The following is an 18,552-nucleotide window of genomic DNA, read 5'->3' as shown; positions in this document are numbered from 1 at the left end:
CGGCGTCGCCATCAGGTGAATGCTTTCTTCTGCGCTGCAGCCACCTTTGCTGTCCTGCGTGGCTTTGCCCTTTGCCGATGTTCTCACGCCAGAAGCTCACCTCGGCATGGAGTTTCTCCTCTATTCAAGGGTTGTTGGCCCTTTGTTCTTGCTCTTAGGTGGAAAAGGGGCATAACCAGTTAATGTCATTGTTACCTTGAGTCCAGCACATAGATGGGATGTCAGTCTTTCTTACTTCCTTGTAGGAAGATAATACTTTTAAGTATTGGGAGTTCTCCATGGGAAAGGGAGTTCACTCCCAGTGAGGTTCTGCTTTCCCAAACAGCTAGGGAGGGTTTTGCTGAGCAGGCTCACCTCCCCAGGCTCAAAGGGGGTGGTTCTCCCTAAAGAAGAGACAGTCTCCAGAATCATAATAATATCCTTATAATTCTGCAGGACAGAAGTCAATTAGCCACACGGTTAAAATTGCTAATATTAGACTGAGAATGGACAATGTTCAAACCTGACTCTTGGATGTTGCGTAACGATTCAAAGCCACTGAATCCCGATTGGAAGCCAACCAAAACATCAAAATCAATGAAGAGTGAGCACAAAACTGCTTTTGGATAAATTGGAAGACTGAGGAGGGGGCTCACAAAGGTGCAATATCTGCATTATTTGCCTGTATCGGAGTTAAGATGCGGGCAAAATTGAAAGTTTTATGGAACAATTGATAGAACCTTTATTCCCAGCTAACTTTCTTAAAGCACTTTGTAATTGAGTGTGCACACATCCTTGGGGCCCCGCCCTTGCCTAGATCTCTCGCACACCACACCAATAATCCTTACATTTCTAAGCTACAGAGACTGTGACACAACTTTGAGGTTTGCAAGAGAAAAGGGAAAATGAAATGCAAAAATATGTCCTTGCTCTTCTTCAATGATTTCAGCCAATTGTACATTGCACAAACAACACCTTTGAGGTGGCGAAAAAACACCTTTGGGAAAGAAAATTGTAAGTGGTTTCAACCCAGCACTCCACCTAAGTCAATGCCTGGCGTGAGATGCCCCACTGGAACACTTTATTATATATTTTTATGTCAAAAGTTCTTTCATTTCTGAATGATGTACCCTTATATCATGCCCCTCTTTGAATTCCCCCCCCCAGCTCTCACTGATCCAAGAAGTAGGTTGGATAATATTAATAAGGTTAATATTGCAGTCAACAATCTCTTTAATCAATAGGAGTCTGGATGAAAAGAAAAATGTAGCATAGGATAAACTTTGTGTGGGTTCAATAAAATGCAATGATACGAAAGAATGCAACACAGAAATAATACGGTTGTGTGTTCAATCAAATGCCATGTAATCACTCTTTCCCCCTGATATCACTCCATCCCCTCCATGCAGTATGAAGAGATGGAATGAGGGAAAACATGTTTCAGGAATATACAATCAACAAATGCAGTTTCAATCCCAGTTCCCCGGCAAGCTTAGAGAGAAATAGGAATGATTTTAAAACGGGTCAAATGCTTTGAATGTGGTTTTGTAATGAATGGAAAAAATGATAAAAAATGACTTTAATTCGCTAAATAGGTGTCAGAACTAGTGAGAGCCGCTTTGGATAGGTTCCGGTAACACTAGCAATGATGATGGTGGTGATAACTGGTAGATAGAAAACTGAATTCAGAGGTTGAATGCAAGAAATAGCTGTATCATATGGGATGAAATTGAGCCTAAAGTAGAATCCCGGCAAACTTTTCAGCGCACGAGAAATGCGATTGCGGCAAAACTATAAGGAGTTTGAATGCGGTTTTGGATTCGTTTGAAAGCTGAGGATGTTAGCTTCAATCTGACACTTAAAGTCCCTAGCATGTACGGTTCAAAAGTTAGAGCTTTTAGTAAAGGTTGATTTTTCTCAAAAAGAGTCAAGATTTCAAATGAGAGAGGCACTGCTGTTGAAGATTACAAACAAGGATTTCTTAACACTAAGGGAGGCTATGAAGACGTGAGATACCAACGGTACAGCCACCAGTCCAGAGGCGCCTCTGTCAGATCTTTGTCCGCTGCAACACTTGCCTTTCTTCAGAAAATATATATCACTGCAAAGATTATCACAGAATCATATGGATGAAAGAAGGATTCAGGACGGACAGAAGAGATTCTACAATGCAGTCTGGATATGTTGGAATATGTTGGAAAGGATAACTTAAGCGCAAGAGATTGTTTATGGACAGTTCTATGCTAAATACTCACAACTATGGTTTCGGAATATGCCTGTCAGGGATCTGGTCGAGGGTTTGGACTGGAATCTGCTCGCCACCAGACAGGATTCAGGCGCTTGGTTCTGCACTCAGCAAGGCACTCTGGTATCTGCACGGCTTCTTGGACCGGATCCGACTGGTTGGTTCTGGGTTACAGCTCTGCTCTACTGGTTTGGATGTCTGGGTTCTAGCAAGGGTTCTTGGCAAGAAGCAGAAAAACAGCACAACCAGGCTGTTGAATTATTGTGTCCCTTGGAAGTTTGGGGTTAAAATCAGGTTGCAAGATTTTAAAGGCCAGCTGAGAAGGGTTCTGCTTTAGGATTGGGCCTTTTGCTTTCAGAGTTCTGGAGTCTTGATCTGGGTTCTTCCTGCAGAGTGCTTCGCCAGTATATCAGTTGATGGGTGAATGTCTGTCTGTGCCCTCAACAGTCCCTATTTATGTATTTCCCAAGGGGGTGGGTAGGCTGATTATACTAAGCCCAACCCTCTAGGAATCCAATAGGTCAGAGATTTTCCTCTCCACTGATTTGAGAAGCAACCAGAGTGTCATGATGTGCCATGTTTATGGTCCAGGGGTAAACCCTCCCCTTTGTTTCTGTACAGTATATCTAATGTTTCACATAAATTATATTTACAATATCACCAACTTACTAAAATATGACATATTTACATCCCAAATTAAATAAAGCACGTATCTGTTCAAGTCCCATCTTCCTAAGCGTTTCGGTTCACAAATGATTTTTTTGCGCTTTTAGTCGGTTACCCAGTGTCAGATCTGTACACATTTCTTCACATACATGCGCATAACATCTGGGCATTTTATGGTAAATTTTCATATTCCTAACGTTATCACATTTGCTACAAGCTTAACATTTTTGTGGTTCAGTCTCTGAACATCGCACAATTTCCAGAGTAGTTTCTACTTGTGAGCAACATTTTCATTTTAACAATCTATAAATTCCAGATTTTTACAAGTTTAGCACAGTTTTCTAGAAGTCTTTTTTTTTCTCAAACATATATTTTCTTCAGTACCAAATACACATTTCAGTCCAGCTCCGCCTCCAAGGCTTAGCTGAGCCAGAGATGCAACCTGAGCTTGTTCCTGCCAGCAGCTGGTTTCTATTGACGCCCGAATTAACATTTTCTTTTCAGTCAAGGGAGTTTTTTGTTTCTGGTCAGAGCAACAGGCCAAAGTCCCCCTCCCTGTTCCTTTCACACCTCCGTGCCAGTTCCTCAACAGAGAGCGGGTGGAAGATTCCTTTGTTGGGTAGAAGGTGTGGAATGGCTTTGAAGCTCAGTGTGGCTGGCTTTAACTTACTTTTTTAAAATAATGTTTAAAATGGTCTTTTCCTAAAATACAAATGACATTTTTAACAAATAAATCCACAAATCTTAGTTCCAGTCTTTTTACAGTATAGTTTTGAATTGTATCCACCTCTAATGCTTTTGATAGGAAGTCTCTTCTTTTGCATACTTTGGTTTTATGGCACAAGTTTAAATGACAGTTTGAGTAAATAGCAGTTTCTGACACAGGCGAGCGGCGGTGCTATGCCCATTTCTGACATTTTTCCCATGCAAGCACCTTTGAATGTAGATTTTTCTTATGATGAAATGTACTTCTGCTACATTGTACCTAGGTGGATTCTTTCAATACAGTGATGTTCAACACCCAGAAAGGAGGTTGGATCTTTTGTGATGTTTTTGTACTTTTAACAGCCAAGGAAAAACGGATTTTTAAAATGGTTTGTGTTTCCCTTACAAGGCAGAATTGCTTTTTCAAGTAGTTTCAGGTTACTCTGTGGGTAGCCCAATGATAGGTTTTGGCAGTGGTCTTCTGTGTTACCATTTACCTAGGCAAAATGGATTGGTGGCCTGTTTTTCAGGTTTTCCTGCGCACTTTCAAAGATTTTTAGCACACAGATCTTTTTGGCGGCCATCCTGTTGTTTCTGATGCAGGCAGCGCACAGTGCTGCTGCAGGGCATGGACTTGTGGGTTAAAACATCCCACAAAGCGTTGGATATTTTATGGTATACTCTGCTAATTTGAGAATTGTTCTATGGAAAAACCCACTTTTATACATATCGCGCTGAGGCTATGAAATTTGAGAACACTGCCTACAATACCCATCTGGATCGAAGCGGGCAACACCTGACCACTGAAGTAAAATGAAATATTGCAAAATGAGACGAGATGGAGTGACTGTCCAGATTATGTGAATAATGCTGTTGAATTCCAACGCAAGAGCTTTGCCAGAGATTTTATGTTGCGTAATGGTCCTAGGTTAAAATTCCTTTGGGGGCGGATTGCTGAGAAGCAAACGTGATCTATAATCCTTGGACCAGAGTGTTCAGTTGTTGCTTATGGAAGTTAGTTGCAATTAGGTTTGTGCTCTGACTGGCTGGGTGGAGGTCAGTTTGGGAGAGGGAGGACTATTTTTTTCAGCAGACTGGTCTCCTGGATTACCATGTAAGTAGCATTGTCCTACCTGCTCCAATTATGAAAGAGGGGTTGCGATTTTAATGCCCAAATCATTGAAATGTGTGCATATACATACTGTGACAGATCCAGAGGGCTGTTTTAAATTTGTAATGGCTTCTTTCAACAGTATTAAAGTGCCCATCTTGAATTTACACATCCCTAATGATGATGTACCTGAACAATTTTACAAAAGATTGTAAACTAAATGTACAAGCTGGAGGCTGCGTAACTGGGCTAGAGATTTTGATACAGTGCTAGACACATCGATGAATTGCTCCAGGGGGACAATTGTGGCCAACATCGAAAGCTTCATTGTTGATAACTCATGTTACATCGTTTTTTCACTTCACAAATGTCTGGAGAACAAAACATCCACCAATAAAAGAATGGTAGACATTACACTGGAGTCTGACTCTGCGGCTATGATTGATTGGGTATCATAGCGCGAGATAAAAAAAAGTACTCAAATGCTTGTCCAGAACGGTCTCTAATCACAGTCCTTGAAAACGGACCTTTGGGGTTTCTGGCAGACCTGACTCGTCTAAAGACTGGAGGCTTAAGACACCAGCATTGACTGACTTTGTATTCAGACGAGACATTTCTAAGGCAGTCTAACTATTTTCCACTGAATGTTGGTTCGGTCTCTAGCAGTGCGAGTCTTTGGGAAGCATTTAAGGTATGGAATGGGGGTGGGTGTATGCATGTCAATGGAGATCATTATCCTTGAAGATATTCAGGCAAGATTGGCTACTCTGGTGTCAGAATTCAGAACTTTACAAAATGCTACACCCACTAAGGAAAGGCCCAGGCTGTCTGAAAAAAACCTTCCCTGAAGCATCAAATATTCTCATATACAACAGATCTAGAAATGCAATGCATCAGTAGATCAGCAATAGCAAGGCATTATGGAGAGCAGGAGACATCCAGTGGAGTACTAGTCTGGATCGCTAGAAAGGGGAGGAGAGCAGCAGTTATTCCAGGTTGTGTAGATGGTACTTGAGTGTATGTCACAGAAAACAGCAAATAAATGAGAACTTTGCATTATTACAGATCTGTATAAATTGCAGTACACGAATCGGGACTGTAGACCTAGACGCTGATCTAAAACCTGTTGCCCTTCCCTGGTCAGATCCACAGGAGGCTGAGAATGTAGGAGCTCCTGTGACAATAGATGACATTTGTGCCACCGTAAAAAAGCTCCCTTATAATAAATGTCCTAGCCCAGACAGCCTACCAGCCGATTTCTATAAAATGTACTCTGATAAACTTGCCCCATATTTTCTAAAAGTGTACTAAAAAGCATATGAACTCTGGTTTTAACCTAGTATGTTAATGGAAGCTTATATTATTATTTTGCTGAACCGCGGGTAAACCTCCAGAGCAATGTGCGTCCTATATGGGGGGCCCTATCGATGGTGAAAAGACTATAGAAATTTTGCCAAAATCCTGGCGTCACAGCTTTTGAGATAGATGGCTAAATTGATACATCAGGATCAATCTGGTTTTATTACTGGTAAGTCCAAGCTAGCGATGCGCAGGTTTTTTGTGACACTTAACCGTCTGCAGGATGTAGATGCAGCATTTTTGGATGCCGAGAATTTTTTTTTTTTAACTCTATAGAATGGGCCTTTATGTGGGAAAACTCTAGACCAACTTGGTCTAGGCGATGCAGCAATCCGATGGATGAAACCTTTATACAGAGTCACAGGCCGTAGTCATTTCAAATACAAATAACTGTCAGTTTTCATCTTATGAGGGCAATTAGAGTGGTGCCATTTTCTCCTATGTCCTTGCATGTGCTATAGAGCCATAAGTGCAATGTCTGAGGCAGAAATGTGCACAGCGCGGGGACGGTGTGTGTTAGTGGAAAGGGCAGGATATTGGTGTCGCTCTATGCTGAAGATTGAGTCTTGTATATTAAAAACCTTTTCGTTGATTTGGGTCCCATAATGGAGGATATTACTGATTTTCGTGGATATGCAAGCTGAAAAGTAAACTCGAATAAGTATGAATTACTTCCACTTACTACAAGCAGGCTGTGAGACAATCGTTATATAGTGAGTTTAGGCAATGTGATCACACATTTAAATACCCGGGAGTGCATGTGAATACTGAACCAACAGCCTTTTTAATTGCAGTCGCTACTGGTTAGCTGGGTTCCCCTTGACCCATCTGTCTCAATTACACCTTTCTCCTTTTCCCCACTAACTGTTTTTGACATCTCTATTTTTCGAATGGATTGTGTCCTCCCACGTATTCCTCATCTTGTGATAATTCGTTATCGCCAGCTTCGCTGCTGCGTAAATTTGTTTTCAGCAGAGGGCACTGTGCTCGAGGCTGTGGCGTCGATTGTCCCTCGACGGGCTCCGTACCGTGTCGACGTCACTGATGGTATAAGTAGCTCGAGCCACGCCAGTTGGCTTCAGTTCCGTTTTTCCGATTGCTTTGCTCTCGTGAACGGCGCGCTTTGAGATTTTCTGTCGGAAAATGTTGTCTTCTTCAACCGCTTCAACTCCCAAAACTGGGTTTAAGAAGTGTACCCACAGCGGGTCGAAGATGTCTATCACCGATCCTCACCGTATTTGTCTTTCATGTCTGGGTTCAGACCATCGAACCGGCGACTCTGGCTCCTGTCCGTCAATGACGGAGAAGGCCCTCCGTGAGAGGAAAAGTAAGTTGGCGGTGGGACGGGAGGCGTTGAAAGGCACTTCGAAAGCCTTGTCTAAAAAAACATAACAAATCATCTGATTCAAAAGAATCGGAACGTCGTAAAAATATTCGAAGAGATCCGATCTTGTAGCAGGTCGAGACGATCTTCGTCTTCTAAAAAGTTGACCTAGATCTCCATCGTCATCATCCAGTACATCGATGGAATTGGTTCGATGTCCAACAAGATCGGATTCCCCTTCAAAATGGGAGAGCTTTAGAAGAAGAATGATGCAGGTCTTTGGGAAGGCAGCCTCGACCCCCTCAAAGAAAACTCAGAAAAGCCAGACCCAGTCGCTCCACATGACGACACGGGGAAGTCGGGAACTACGGCCGTAAAACCCACTAGTACCCATAAAACTCGAGTCGACAAATCGTTGAGAGATCCTCAAGGATCCAGTGTTTCTCCGATCCCTCATAAAGGTTGTCGAAGTCTAGTGCAACTTCGTCGACGCCGACCGCTTCGACACCGAAGCCTATATTATCCTCGACGACTTTATCGAAGACTTCGTCGAGTGTGTCGAAGGTTCATTCGACCCCTTTGAAGAAAACACCTATTTCTTCGACGAAAAATCAGGAGGAAGAGAGAAGGTTTACACCTTTACCAAATCACTCCTTTTGGAGTAAAATATGGCACTAGATAAGTTCCAGAGGAACTTATAAACCCTGAAACAAAAATGAGACCTATGTGAAACTCTGCATTCTTCTAGTGGTGTTGACACATCACCTGAATAGGAGTTTGTTGCACCTGATCCTGCAGATCATGCAGACTCAGGGTACAGGAATTTGATGAGTAGGGTGATTGAATATATGGGTTGGGGGAAGAGCCTCCCCTACTTTTGAGCAAGATGATCTGATGGCCATAGTCCGGGCCCCCCGGAAAGATCCAGTTCTTCCTTTCCATAGGGCACTCCAAAGAACAGTTGAAAGTAACTGGGAAAAACCTGATGGCATTGCTGCAGTAGACGGCAATCTTCCAAAGAAGTACAGAACTTCTACTTCTGATCCAGAATACCTGAATAGACACCCTACTCCGAAAGTCTGGTTATTCAGGCCGCTACTACTTCCAGGCAGACAGCATACTCGACCATACCTCCAGACAGGGAGGATAAAAAGGTTGATGCTTGGGCTCGTAAAGTTTTTACTTTGGGTAGCATGGCCTTGAAATCAACCAATGTCACCTGTACCCTGGCCAGGTTCACACATACCCTGTGGGAATGCATTTCGGCGGCAGCTGAACATATTCCGGAAGGTGAGGAAAGCGAAGGCTTCCTGAATATAGTCCATGACGGGAAGGAGGCAATGGGGGAATGGCTCCAGTCTGGACTGGATACTGCTGATAGTATTAGCAGGTCCATGGCATCAATCACAGTGCTACGCAGATTTTCGTGGTTGAGAAAGTCGGGGTTTGCATCAGATGTGCAGACCAGACTTCTCAACATGCCCTTTGATGGCTCGAGGCTGTTTGGTAGTAAGGCTGATAGCCTAGAAAAACTACAGACCTCGAAAGCGGCAGCTAAATCCCTTAGGGCCTCCATGCGACCGCCTCAGAAACCCTATTCGGGCTCATTTTCCTGGAGAGGTCGTCCTTTTCGATACTACTCCTCTGTTGGAAGAGGACAGGCTTTTCAAAGGGGCAAAAGGAATGTCGCTCATGGTGGATGAGGAAAGACTACAAAGCAATCTTCAGGAACGGCATCTATGCCCTCACCCGCTCCTGCAGCCACCTCCAAATCTCTCTGAGGTCGTATCATACAAAACACCAGTGGGAGGCAGAATCTCTCAGCATCTGAAAGAATGGCGAGGCATTACTTCAGATGCTTGTGCACTGGAAATAGTAGCCCAAGGTTACTGCCTTCCCTTTCTAAAAAGACCTCACGATCATCCACCGGGAGCCAGCTCTACCAGAATGCCAGACCTGCTCCTTTTGCAGGCAATTATAACCCTGCTAGAGAAAGGTGCAATAGAACATGTACCTGTAGCGGAGAGGAACAAGGGTTGGTACTCCCCTTATTTTCTCATCCCGAAGGACGGAGGGCTGAGACCCATCTTGGACATAAGAAAATTGAACAAGTTCCTCCGAAAGGACAAGTTTAAGATGGTAACCCTTTCTCAGATCATTCAGGAAGAGGTTCTCTGTCTGGTGCCACGCACAGAAGATTAACCCTCTACGGATTACGGCTCCCCAGGTACTGCCGTACCTGCTGACGCTGGCCAAAGCTGGTCTGGCACACGCGTCCATCAAGATTCATCTTGCTCCGATCTCCCGATACACCAGGACCACGGGCCGGACGTCCTTGTGGTCTCATCGTCTGGTGAAAGAGTTCATGAAGGGACTGTTCAGATCGTTCCCGCCGGTGAAGGCTCTGGCCCTGGCGTGGGAGCTCAACGTGGTGCTGACCAAGCTCATGGGACCTCCGTTCGAGCCTCTGCACTCGGCCCCGTTGAAGTTTCTGTCGTGGAAGACAGAGTTTCTTGTGGCCATCACCTCCGCACGACGGGTGGGAGAGATCCAGGCCCTTTCCTGCAAGGCCCCGTACTTGACTTTTCACGACACGAGGGTAGTGCTCAGGACGCACCCCTCCTTCATGCCCAAGGTACCGTCGGACTTCCATCTCAACGAACCCTTGGTGTTGCCTGTGGTGTTCCCGTCGCCTTCGTCGCCGGCTGAGAGGACTTTGCACTCGCTGGATGTGGGTAGAGCGCTGAAGTTCTACGTGGACCGCACAAAGTGTTTTCGGAAGACGTCACAACTCTTTGTGAACTTTGGACCTGTCAATCGGGGGAAGGCTCTCTCGAAAGCTTCCATTTCCAGATGGCTCTCCGGCTGTATCATGTACTGTCATCGGTTGGCAAACTGACCACTGCCTGGCCGTCCGAGAGCCCATTCCACCAGAGCGATCGCAGCTACCACGGCGTTCCTTTCTGGTGTGCCCCTGCTGGACATATGTAGGGCTGCTACGTGGAGGTCGACGCACACCTTCACGAAATTCTACTGCGTCGATCGGGATTCCAGGGAGGAGTCCAGGGTCGGCCAAGCAGTGCTGCGCAACCTGTTCGCCTGAGGTGAGCCTGGTGAGGAGGTAAGATGCTTAATGTTGAGTTTGATGTAATGCTTAATGTTGAGCCTTTGCCACCTCCCGTGGTTGTGCATGTGTGTACTGCTATGTATTCTTTATTCATGAGCATGTGAATCCATGCCAGACCCCATGCTGGAGAAGGAACAAGTTACTTACCTGTAACTGTTGTTCTCCAGCATGGGTCTGGCATGGATTCACATGCGAACCCTCCCGCCTACCCCTCTGCGGGTCTTCACTTGGTCATACTGCCACTTCACGTGCTTCCAAATCTGAAGATGGCTGCCAGAGGCGGTGCTTAGGTAGAGGGCAGTCATTGGCTGTGGTCAGTATGACGCAGAGACCAGTGATTGGTTATTACTACGAAAGACAGATCAGAAACAAAACTGATACTGGTTTTTTCTTTACCGAGGATTCCCAGCCTGACGACGGGGAATATTCATGAGCATGTGAATCCATGCCAGACCCATGCTGGAGAACAACAGTTACAGGTAAGTAACTTGTTCCTACTGACCTCTTATTTGTATGCCCCATGTTTCATTAAAGGCAGCAGCTAATACTTAAATTCCCATGGTAGAGATTGCTCCAAAACACTGCTTTTGTATATCCGCAAAAGTAGTATTTTGTAGCAATCTCTAATATGGGAATTTAAAAGGGGTTTTAGCCACTGCCTTTTATGATACAAGCCTGAGATAACTTTAGGCCGTCTCCTGCTTTTTAAGTAAAGTGTCGAAATGAAGAACACATTACCTGAAGGTGGCACAATGATGGTGGGGTAAATTGCAGATTGCCGACTGGGTTTAATTTTAGCTTTTGCATGCTATACTTGCTCTACAAGCGCCTTATGGTGATCTCAGGAGATTTTCCTACCATTTTCTGCTCATGAGTTAATGGAATTTTGATAGGAGGAAATTCACATTATCCATTGATCCTTTAAGAAAATGTTTGAACTTGCTCAGGAGTTGGGGTACATAATGATATCTGCATTTATCCTTGTAATATCAAAATGTTTGATATGCACTGTAAAATCTTTGTACCTGTTTAAAGGACTTCAGGTCCGTAAATAAACAATCTTGATGAGATATAATGGATTCTTAAATGTAGTATGCAGTAACAATGTACTTTCACAATAATTGAATTTCTATTTTTCCCAAGCTGCTTAGTGAAAAGCAGGAAAAAAAATCACCATTGATTGAATCTACAGCTGTTGAAAATAATCTGCCCCTGAAATCCTTTAAAAAGTAGGTAACTCGTTAAACGAAGCATCAATCATATTAACAATAACTTGTGCAATTGTAGAAAAGCCATCAATGCTATTTTTCATGTTCAATATTCTTCTTACAGTAAAGAGGCATTCATTATTGATCAAGAAAAGAGTGCACCCAATAGTGAGTCTCAGGAGCAAGAAAAAGCAGACGATGAGGAGGAAGGAAAGAAGGATGAGTCCAGTTGCTCTAGTGAAGAGGAAGAGGAGGAAGATTCAGAATCTGAAACGGAAACTGGTAAGTGCATTCAAAATGTGATTTATTAAGAATTGTAGCAATGTGGGGGTGGGTGTTTGGGGCTATACTGAGTCGCAATGAATGCAAGTTTCTGAAGCTCGCACTTACATCCTAAAATCATGCAAGTCCCCATGTTGGAGAAAACATTTCTGTGATCTGGAGGTCTGCAAGAATTGTAGTGGGTGAGTGGGGGATGGTTACATTTTCCCTCTGAGACAGTATACAGAATACTTCATTGGTTTGCAGGGAACAGACCACGTGTGAAGGAGTAGCGGCAGTAAGATTGGGAGGCCACACACTGCTAAGAGCAGTAGGGAAAGGAGGCTGCTGCCTGCTGTGAAGTGAGTGGAGAAATATGGCTCCCCTTTGTGATCGCAGATTGATTGTTGTGGTGGAGTGGTGCCGGCCAACTTTACTTTACACCTTGTACTGGGGCATTGAACTAGAGCTCTCTGTGATGGCATGGGAGTGCTGCATTGGCAGAGAATGGATTGGTGAAAACTGCATGCTCCCTGCTGCAATTTTAAGCGCTCCACCATTACAACCGTTATTCTGTATTGCTGGAAATATTTGCAGGCCTTGCAAATTCCTAAGAATCCCAATAGACCTGCAGGGAGAGTTCCTTAGTTTACATATTCCTACGGGCTGTCCCCTTTCCTCAATACTTGATGGGTGTCCCTCAATTGGGACGGGAGACATAACCTTTTTCACCAGAAAAAATAATCTTGCCCTTTAAATTTAGATGTGCGTGGTGGCACAGCCCTGGGATCATGCGCTCCCCTGACTCCGCCCAGAGTGCCACTCCTCAATCCTCCTTTCTGCGTCGACGGTAACGGACCGCTTTCCCCAGCGCTCCTGGGTTAGGCCTCCGGCAAAGTATTTTCACACTCTTCCCCAGAGAACAGTTCCTATTTTTTTTTTTCTTATTTCTTGTCTTTAATCAGATACCTCTGTCCTTTGACGCCACACTCCTCCCCGGCGCATATCGATATCAGCAGGCTTCAGCAGGTGTCTTAACTGCGAAGGGCTCTTTGCTACGTCCGTCCCCTATGCGCTCTGCCTCCGCTGCCTTGGCCCCAACCACAGATGGGAGGGCCGCACCACATGCAGTACGCTGACACCGCACACTCTGAAGAACAGGCTAGCTTGGTGGAGGGAGCTCTTCGGAAGGTCGCCTCCAGAGGACTTAAAGGAATTAGTCCAGCACAAGTCCAGGCCCAAGGTAGGGACACTGTTTTCATCCGCACCCCACAAAGGTAACTCCTTCGCCAGGAAGCACATGAACGGGAGGGACCTCTCAGGTTCTTGTACCATGGCGGGACTGAGGCTGCTACAGCTATCGGCCGCCAGGCCGTGGGTTCGCGAGATCCTACCTGTGATGGCACTGAGGGACCGCAAGTTTCTATTACCGGGTCTACGCCAGAGGGGTTATGCCCGAATACCGGACAAATGTTTGAGGGGACACTTGTACGCAGCACTACTGGCGACACAGCCGAAGACAATCTGCCTACCAGGCCCTGTCCTGAGGTGCAGAGTAGGCATCAACTGCCACCGCCAGGAGTCTTGGAAGAGGCTGGGCCCAGCGCGGCAACCACCACGACGCAGGCACGTGGCATGCAGCCTGACAAGAAGGCTGGCGCCCAGATAAAATGGCTTCTCGTCTGACACATCCCCCCTTTGGGGACCAGGTAGGGGAACGAGTTTCCAGGTTGGGGACGGTCTTCACTGGGCACGTGGCCTACGGCATACCAGTCATCGTCACAGGGCAGATACACCCTGCAGACAGGCGGAGTGCATCCAGGTCTCAGCTGATGCCCGCGCTCCACCGGCTTGTGAAGACAGGTTTTTGGAAAATGTTCTAACCCTTATGAGGTACCACAGATGGGCATCATCCTCAAGGATGTGATCAAGGACATGCTCCCTGCAGTTCTGCCGCTAGCACCCACGGCCATTCTGCCCGTGGTTCCAGCAGCTCCGACTCTGCCCATGCCAGTTCCCACCACACCGGCTCCCAGGCCTCCAATCGTCTTTGCAGTCCCACAGCCGTCAGCAGCCGTCAGCACCTGTCAGTACGCCGCAGCCCCCGGCGCCCAGCACTCCTCCAGCTGCACCTGACCAACACAACATTTTGGTGGACACGGACGAGTAGGAGGACCCCGACACACCTTCGTCGGTCAAGGCCTTCCATGATTGGCTCGCCGGGTTGGCCGAAGACTTGGGGCTTCCTCAGCCTGAGGTGGAACAACTGGAAGTGGGAGTCTTGGCAAAGGTCCCCACTCTTCACCCCATGGCTAGAGCGGGGATTCCAATGCAAAAAGATGATGTTGCACTTGCCAAATAGGGATGGCTTAAACCCCATTTGGCGCAGCCTACCAACAGCCGTCTCGACACCAAGTTTAGGCAGATGGTGGGGAACCCTCTTTCTGTCGGCACACCCTCAGCCACACTCCTGTGATAGCTGCATCTTCGATCTACTCCAAGCCACAATAGTTGTCAGCTACCTCAGCCTCTGCACTCCTGGGTAAGGAGGAGAAGATCCTGGAAGCATACAGGAAGAACATTTATTCCAACGCTTCCCTTCATCTTTGTCAGTCCAATGCAGACTCTATGCTCGCTGCAGTCAACCAGAGGATCTGGCGGGGAATCACTGACTTCCTTCTGGAACTTTCGTTGCAGAGCCAGGCGCGCTGCAAGGCTGGGATGGCTGAGGCCAAAATTGTAGCGTAAGACATAATGGAGTCCACGGTGGCCTACATTGACACCTCAGGCCATGCCATTTGCATAGCTACCGACATGAGAAGGACTGCCTCGCTACAAGTGACCAAGTTCAACCTGGACTTCCAGAAGCATATACTGGACCTTCCCTTGGAGGGTAGCGACCTGAACCATTCCACTACGGACAAGGAACTTGATAACAGTTCCCAGACTGCCAAATCCTTATACATCCTCATTAAAGCTACTCCTAAGGCATACAGCCAGACGCACCAGCGTTCAGACAAGGGCTATTCCTTCAGTGGTTTCCGGGACTTCCAGGAACGACGGTCCAGCAACCGGACAGGTCCCTGAACCAACACAGGTGCAAGCAACACAAGGCTGCGCACAAGGGCTTTTTTCAGTCCCCTGCCTCAACCGGAAAAAAGGAAGGACACGCCCATCCGGGTCCACGTGTCTCCGATGGGGAGGGGGGGGGGGCAGGCTTGCCCTTCAGTCCCAATGCTGGTGTACGAGGTTTGCAGACCCCTGGATCCTCTCAATATTGTCGACAGGCTACTGTCTACCTATTCCTCCTTCCCCCTCCGTTACCACAGATTGGGACAGCAACTATGTTGCGGAAATTCGCTCGCTCGTAGAAAGTCAGTCAGTGGAACAAGTCCCAGCCTTTCAGCGGGGTCTGGGCTTCTATTCACAGATTTTCGCCATACACAAGAACCACCAGGCGGGCTTGAGAGTTGTTGGACCTTTCCACCTTGAACTTTTCCCTTCCTCTTCAAATGTTCAAGATGGTTACCCCAGCGCTTATAGCGGAGACATTGTGCATGGTAGACTGGATGTACTCCTTGGATCTGAAGCATGCTTACCTACACATTCCGATCTGGCAGCCCCATCGGTCCTTTGAGGTTCGGGATCATGGGTTTTCATTTCCAACACAAGAGTATACCCTTTGGCCTCAATTCGGCCCCCAGGGTCTTTACAAGACGGATGAATGCAGTAGCAGCCCTACTCTAGACCGAGGGTCACCACGTCTAGCCATACCTAGACGACTGGCTCATCAGGGCATGGTTGCAGAAGGCAGTCCATCACACCGCCTCCACCCTCATGCTTACATTACACGAGTTGGGATTTTCCATCAATCTCAAGAAGTCACAACTGGAGCCCACGCAGAGTTTAACGTTTGTGGGCCTCATCCAGTATACACACTCAGAGAATTTTCCACTCGGAGGACAAGATCGCAGCCATCAAAAAGGCCACAGGGCATTTTCTCAGCAGTCACCTCGGCTTGGTGGTACCAACACCTCTTGGGCATCATGGCGGCATGTCTCCTGTCAGTGCCTTACACCAGGCTCTGAATGAGGCGCTTGCAGTTGCACTTCACAGCCTCCTGAAGTCAGGAGAAGGGCTCCCAAGCGGAGCTGGTCAGCATCCCACCTCATCTCCACCAGAATCTAGTCTGGTGGAGCATGGAGGACAACCTGCGAATAGGCAGCCATTTCGTCAACCGGCTCCACCAGTTACCATCACCATGGACTCATCCCTAGAGGGCTGGGGAGCTACCTTGACAGCCAGAGTGTCCATGGTGTGTGGTCCCGTCAGGAGCAGGCGGCCCCTATCAACGGGCTCAAGTTGATGGCCATCTGGCTCGCTTGAAAAGCTTTTCTCCTGATCAGTGGCAAAGCGATCCTCATTCAAACATACAGCTCCACCAGCATGTATTACATCAACAAGCAGGGGGGCACCAGGTCTCCTCCCCTCTGCACTCTACAGTCAACATTTGGGAGTGGGCTCTGGTAAACGGCATACACCTGGCAGCAATTCACCTCCCGGGGGAATCCAACCTGGAGGCAGACAGGCTCAGCAGGCTCGGTGCGAACAACTATGAATGACAGTTGGAGGAACAGGTCCTTCAGGGGATCTTCGACAGATGGGGTCATCCACAGGTGGATCTCTTCGCCCCCTTGTCCAACAGGAGGTGCCACCAGTTTGTGTCCCGGCAGGCTCTCTGGGCAATGCAGATCCAGTGGAACAACATGAAAGCATAGGACTTCCCTCCCACTCCCTTGCTACACAGGGTAATCTGGAAGATAATAGAGTCCAGGCAGGTACGTATCATTCCGATAGTTCCTTGGTGGCCAGCAAGGCCATGGTTCTCGGAACTGCTCAGCCTGTCGGATCAGCCCCCGATGCACCTTCCGTTGGGCCCAGCTCACCTACTATCACAGCAGGGATGCACGGTCATCCACCCCGCCCCCCAGATGTTAGCCCTTGCAGTGTGGTTCCTGAACAGGTCACACTAAGGCATCTGCATCTGTCACAGGCTAACCTAGACATCCAACAGGGCGCTAGGAGCGATGCTACCTGGAGTCAGTACAAAAGCAAGTGTACTAGGTTTTGTCACAGGGTGGAATCAAAGTAGGTCAATCCACCGGACTGTGCGTTGGATGATGTGCTATCCTTCTCTGCTCACCTCGCACACTCGGAGGTGCAGGTAGACACATGCCACAGCTATCTGGCGGCCCTCAGAGCCTACTGGAATTCTGAGGAGGTATTTTCATCCTCCAATCCGGTCGTTAAGAACACATGCCGTGCCTGACTAGCCTCTACCTGCCGATCAAGAAGCCACACCAGGTATGGGACCTCGATGTGGTCTTGGACGCCTTGGCGCATAAACCAGTCGAGCCAATGGCGTCTGGACGTCAGGCCATTCACCATTAAGATGGCCCTCCTGGTGGGCCTTACCTCTGCACGCAGGGTCAGTGAAATCTAGGTGCTGGTGGCTTCAGAGCCTTACACTACTTTTCATAAGGACAAGGTGGTGCTTGGACCTCACCCTGCATTCTTACCTAAGGTGGTCTCCTCTTTTCACCTGAATGAGGAGATGGTGCGACCTACTTTCTTCGTGGACCCCAAGGATGACTGTCAGAGGGTGCTGCACGGTCTAGATGTCAGGCATGCTCTAAAATTATACCTGGGCAGAACCAAGAGCAAATCAGATGTTCTTTGTCACCTTCAGTGGGTCAAAGCCTGGCTATCAGGCTTCCAAGGCCTCCACGGCAAGGTGGATGGTTATGGCCATCAAGGAGGCGTACGAGGGGCAGCACAAACTTCTTCCAGCAAATATGCATGCACTCTTATCAGAGCCAAGGCCACAGCGGTTGCTTTCCACAGGCACGCCCCGTGGCAGGTCATCATCAAGGCGGCTACATGGTCTACGCCCTTGGCCATCTGCAAGCACTACTGCTTGGGTGTCAGCTCCAGGTCGGAAACATTTGGTCAGGCAGTATTAAGGAACTTGTTTTCTTAGGAGGGTCACCTCTCCAACCTGGGGCTACTTTCAGTTGTAGTCGCCCATACAATATGGAGGAAATGGGACGGGACGTAGCAGTAATTATAGGTTTCTCACTGTAGTGACTAACGTACTCCTAGTCGATCGTCACGTTTCTTCCATATGTCCCACCATCTCTCCCCCCCGCCTCCCCTAATAAAACTAGTGTCATTAGGCAATGCTAATCTTGTCGACGTGTCAAAGGGGCCTGAGGAGTGGTACCTGTGGGCGGAGTCAGGGAGCGCATGCTGCCAGAGCCATGCCCCAGAGCGCTTCTAAATTTCAAGGGGGGAAGGTTTTTTTTTCTGGTGAAAAAGGTTCTGTCTCCCATCCCTAGCGAGGGATGCCTATACAGTATGGAGGAAAGGGGACTATGGACTAGGAGTAAGTTAGTCGCTATGGTGAGTGATTTATAATTACTCGACCTAAGAAGTGCACTTGCCCCAAGGTAACTGGTAACAAAATATTTACCAGTATTTTTTTAAAAGCACACTTCATAATGGCTG

The 18,552-nt window shown here is 47.3% G+C and overlaps 1 protein-coding gene across 3 annotated transcripts in view; it reads left to right on the top strand.

Moving 5' to 3' along the window:
- Positions 1-18,552, top strand: part of PPP1R12A (protein phosphatase 1 regulatory subunit 12A) — a 2,468,713-nt gene that overhangs the window by 520,045 nt on the left and 1,930,116 nt on the right. For all 3 annotated transcript variants that reach the window (XM_069629290.1, XM_069629288.1, XM_069629289.1), the window contains exons 7-8: positions 11,660-11,745; positions 11,849-12,006. In XM_069629290.1, coding sequence (XP_069485391.1) covers positions 11,660-11,745; positions 11,849-12,006 — 244 coding nt within the window. The remainder of the gene's footprint in view (positions 1-11,659; positions 11,746-11,848; positions 12,007-18,552) is intronic.

This window comes from Ambystoma mexicanum, chromosome 12 (genome assembly GCF_040938575.1).
Source record: "Ambystoma mexicanum isolate Mex_15411 chromosome 12, UKY_AmexF1_1, whole genome shotgun sequence".
Taxonomy (NCBI): Eukaryota; Metazoa; Chordata; class Amphibia; order Caudata; family Ambystomatidae; genus Ambystoma; species Ambystoma mexicanum.
The sequence above is the reverse complement of the archived record's forward strand: the minus strand, read 5'-3'. Positions and strand labels throughout refer to the sequence as shown.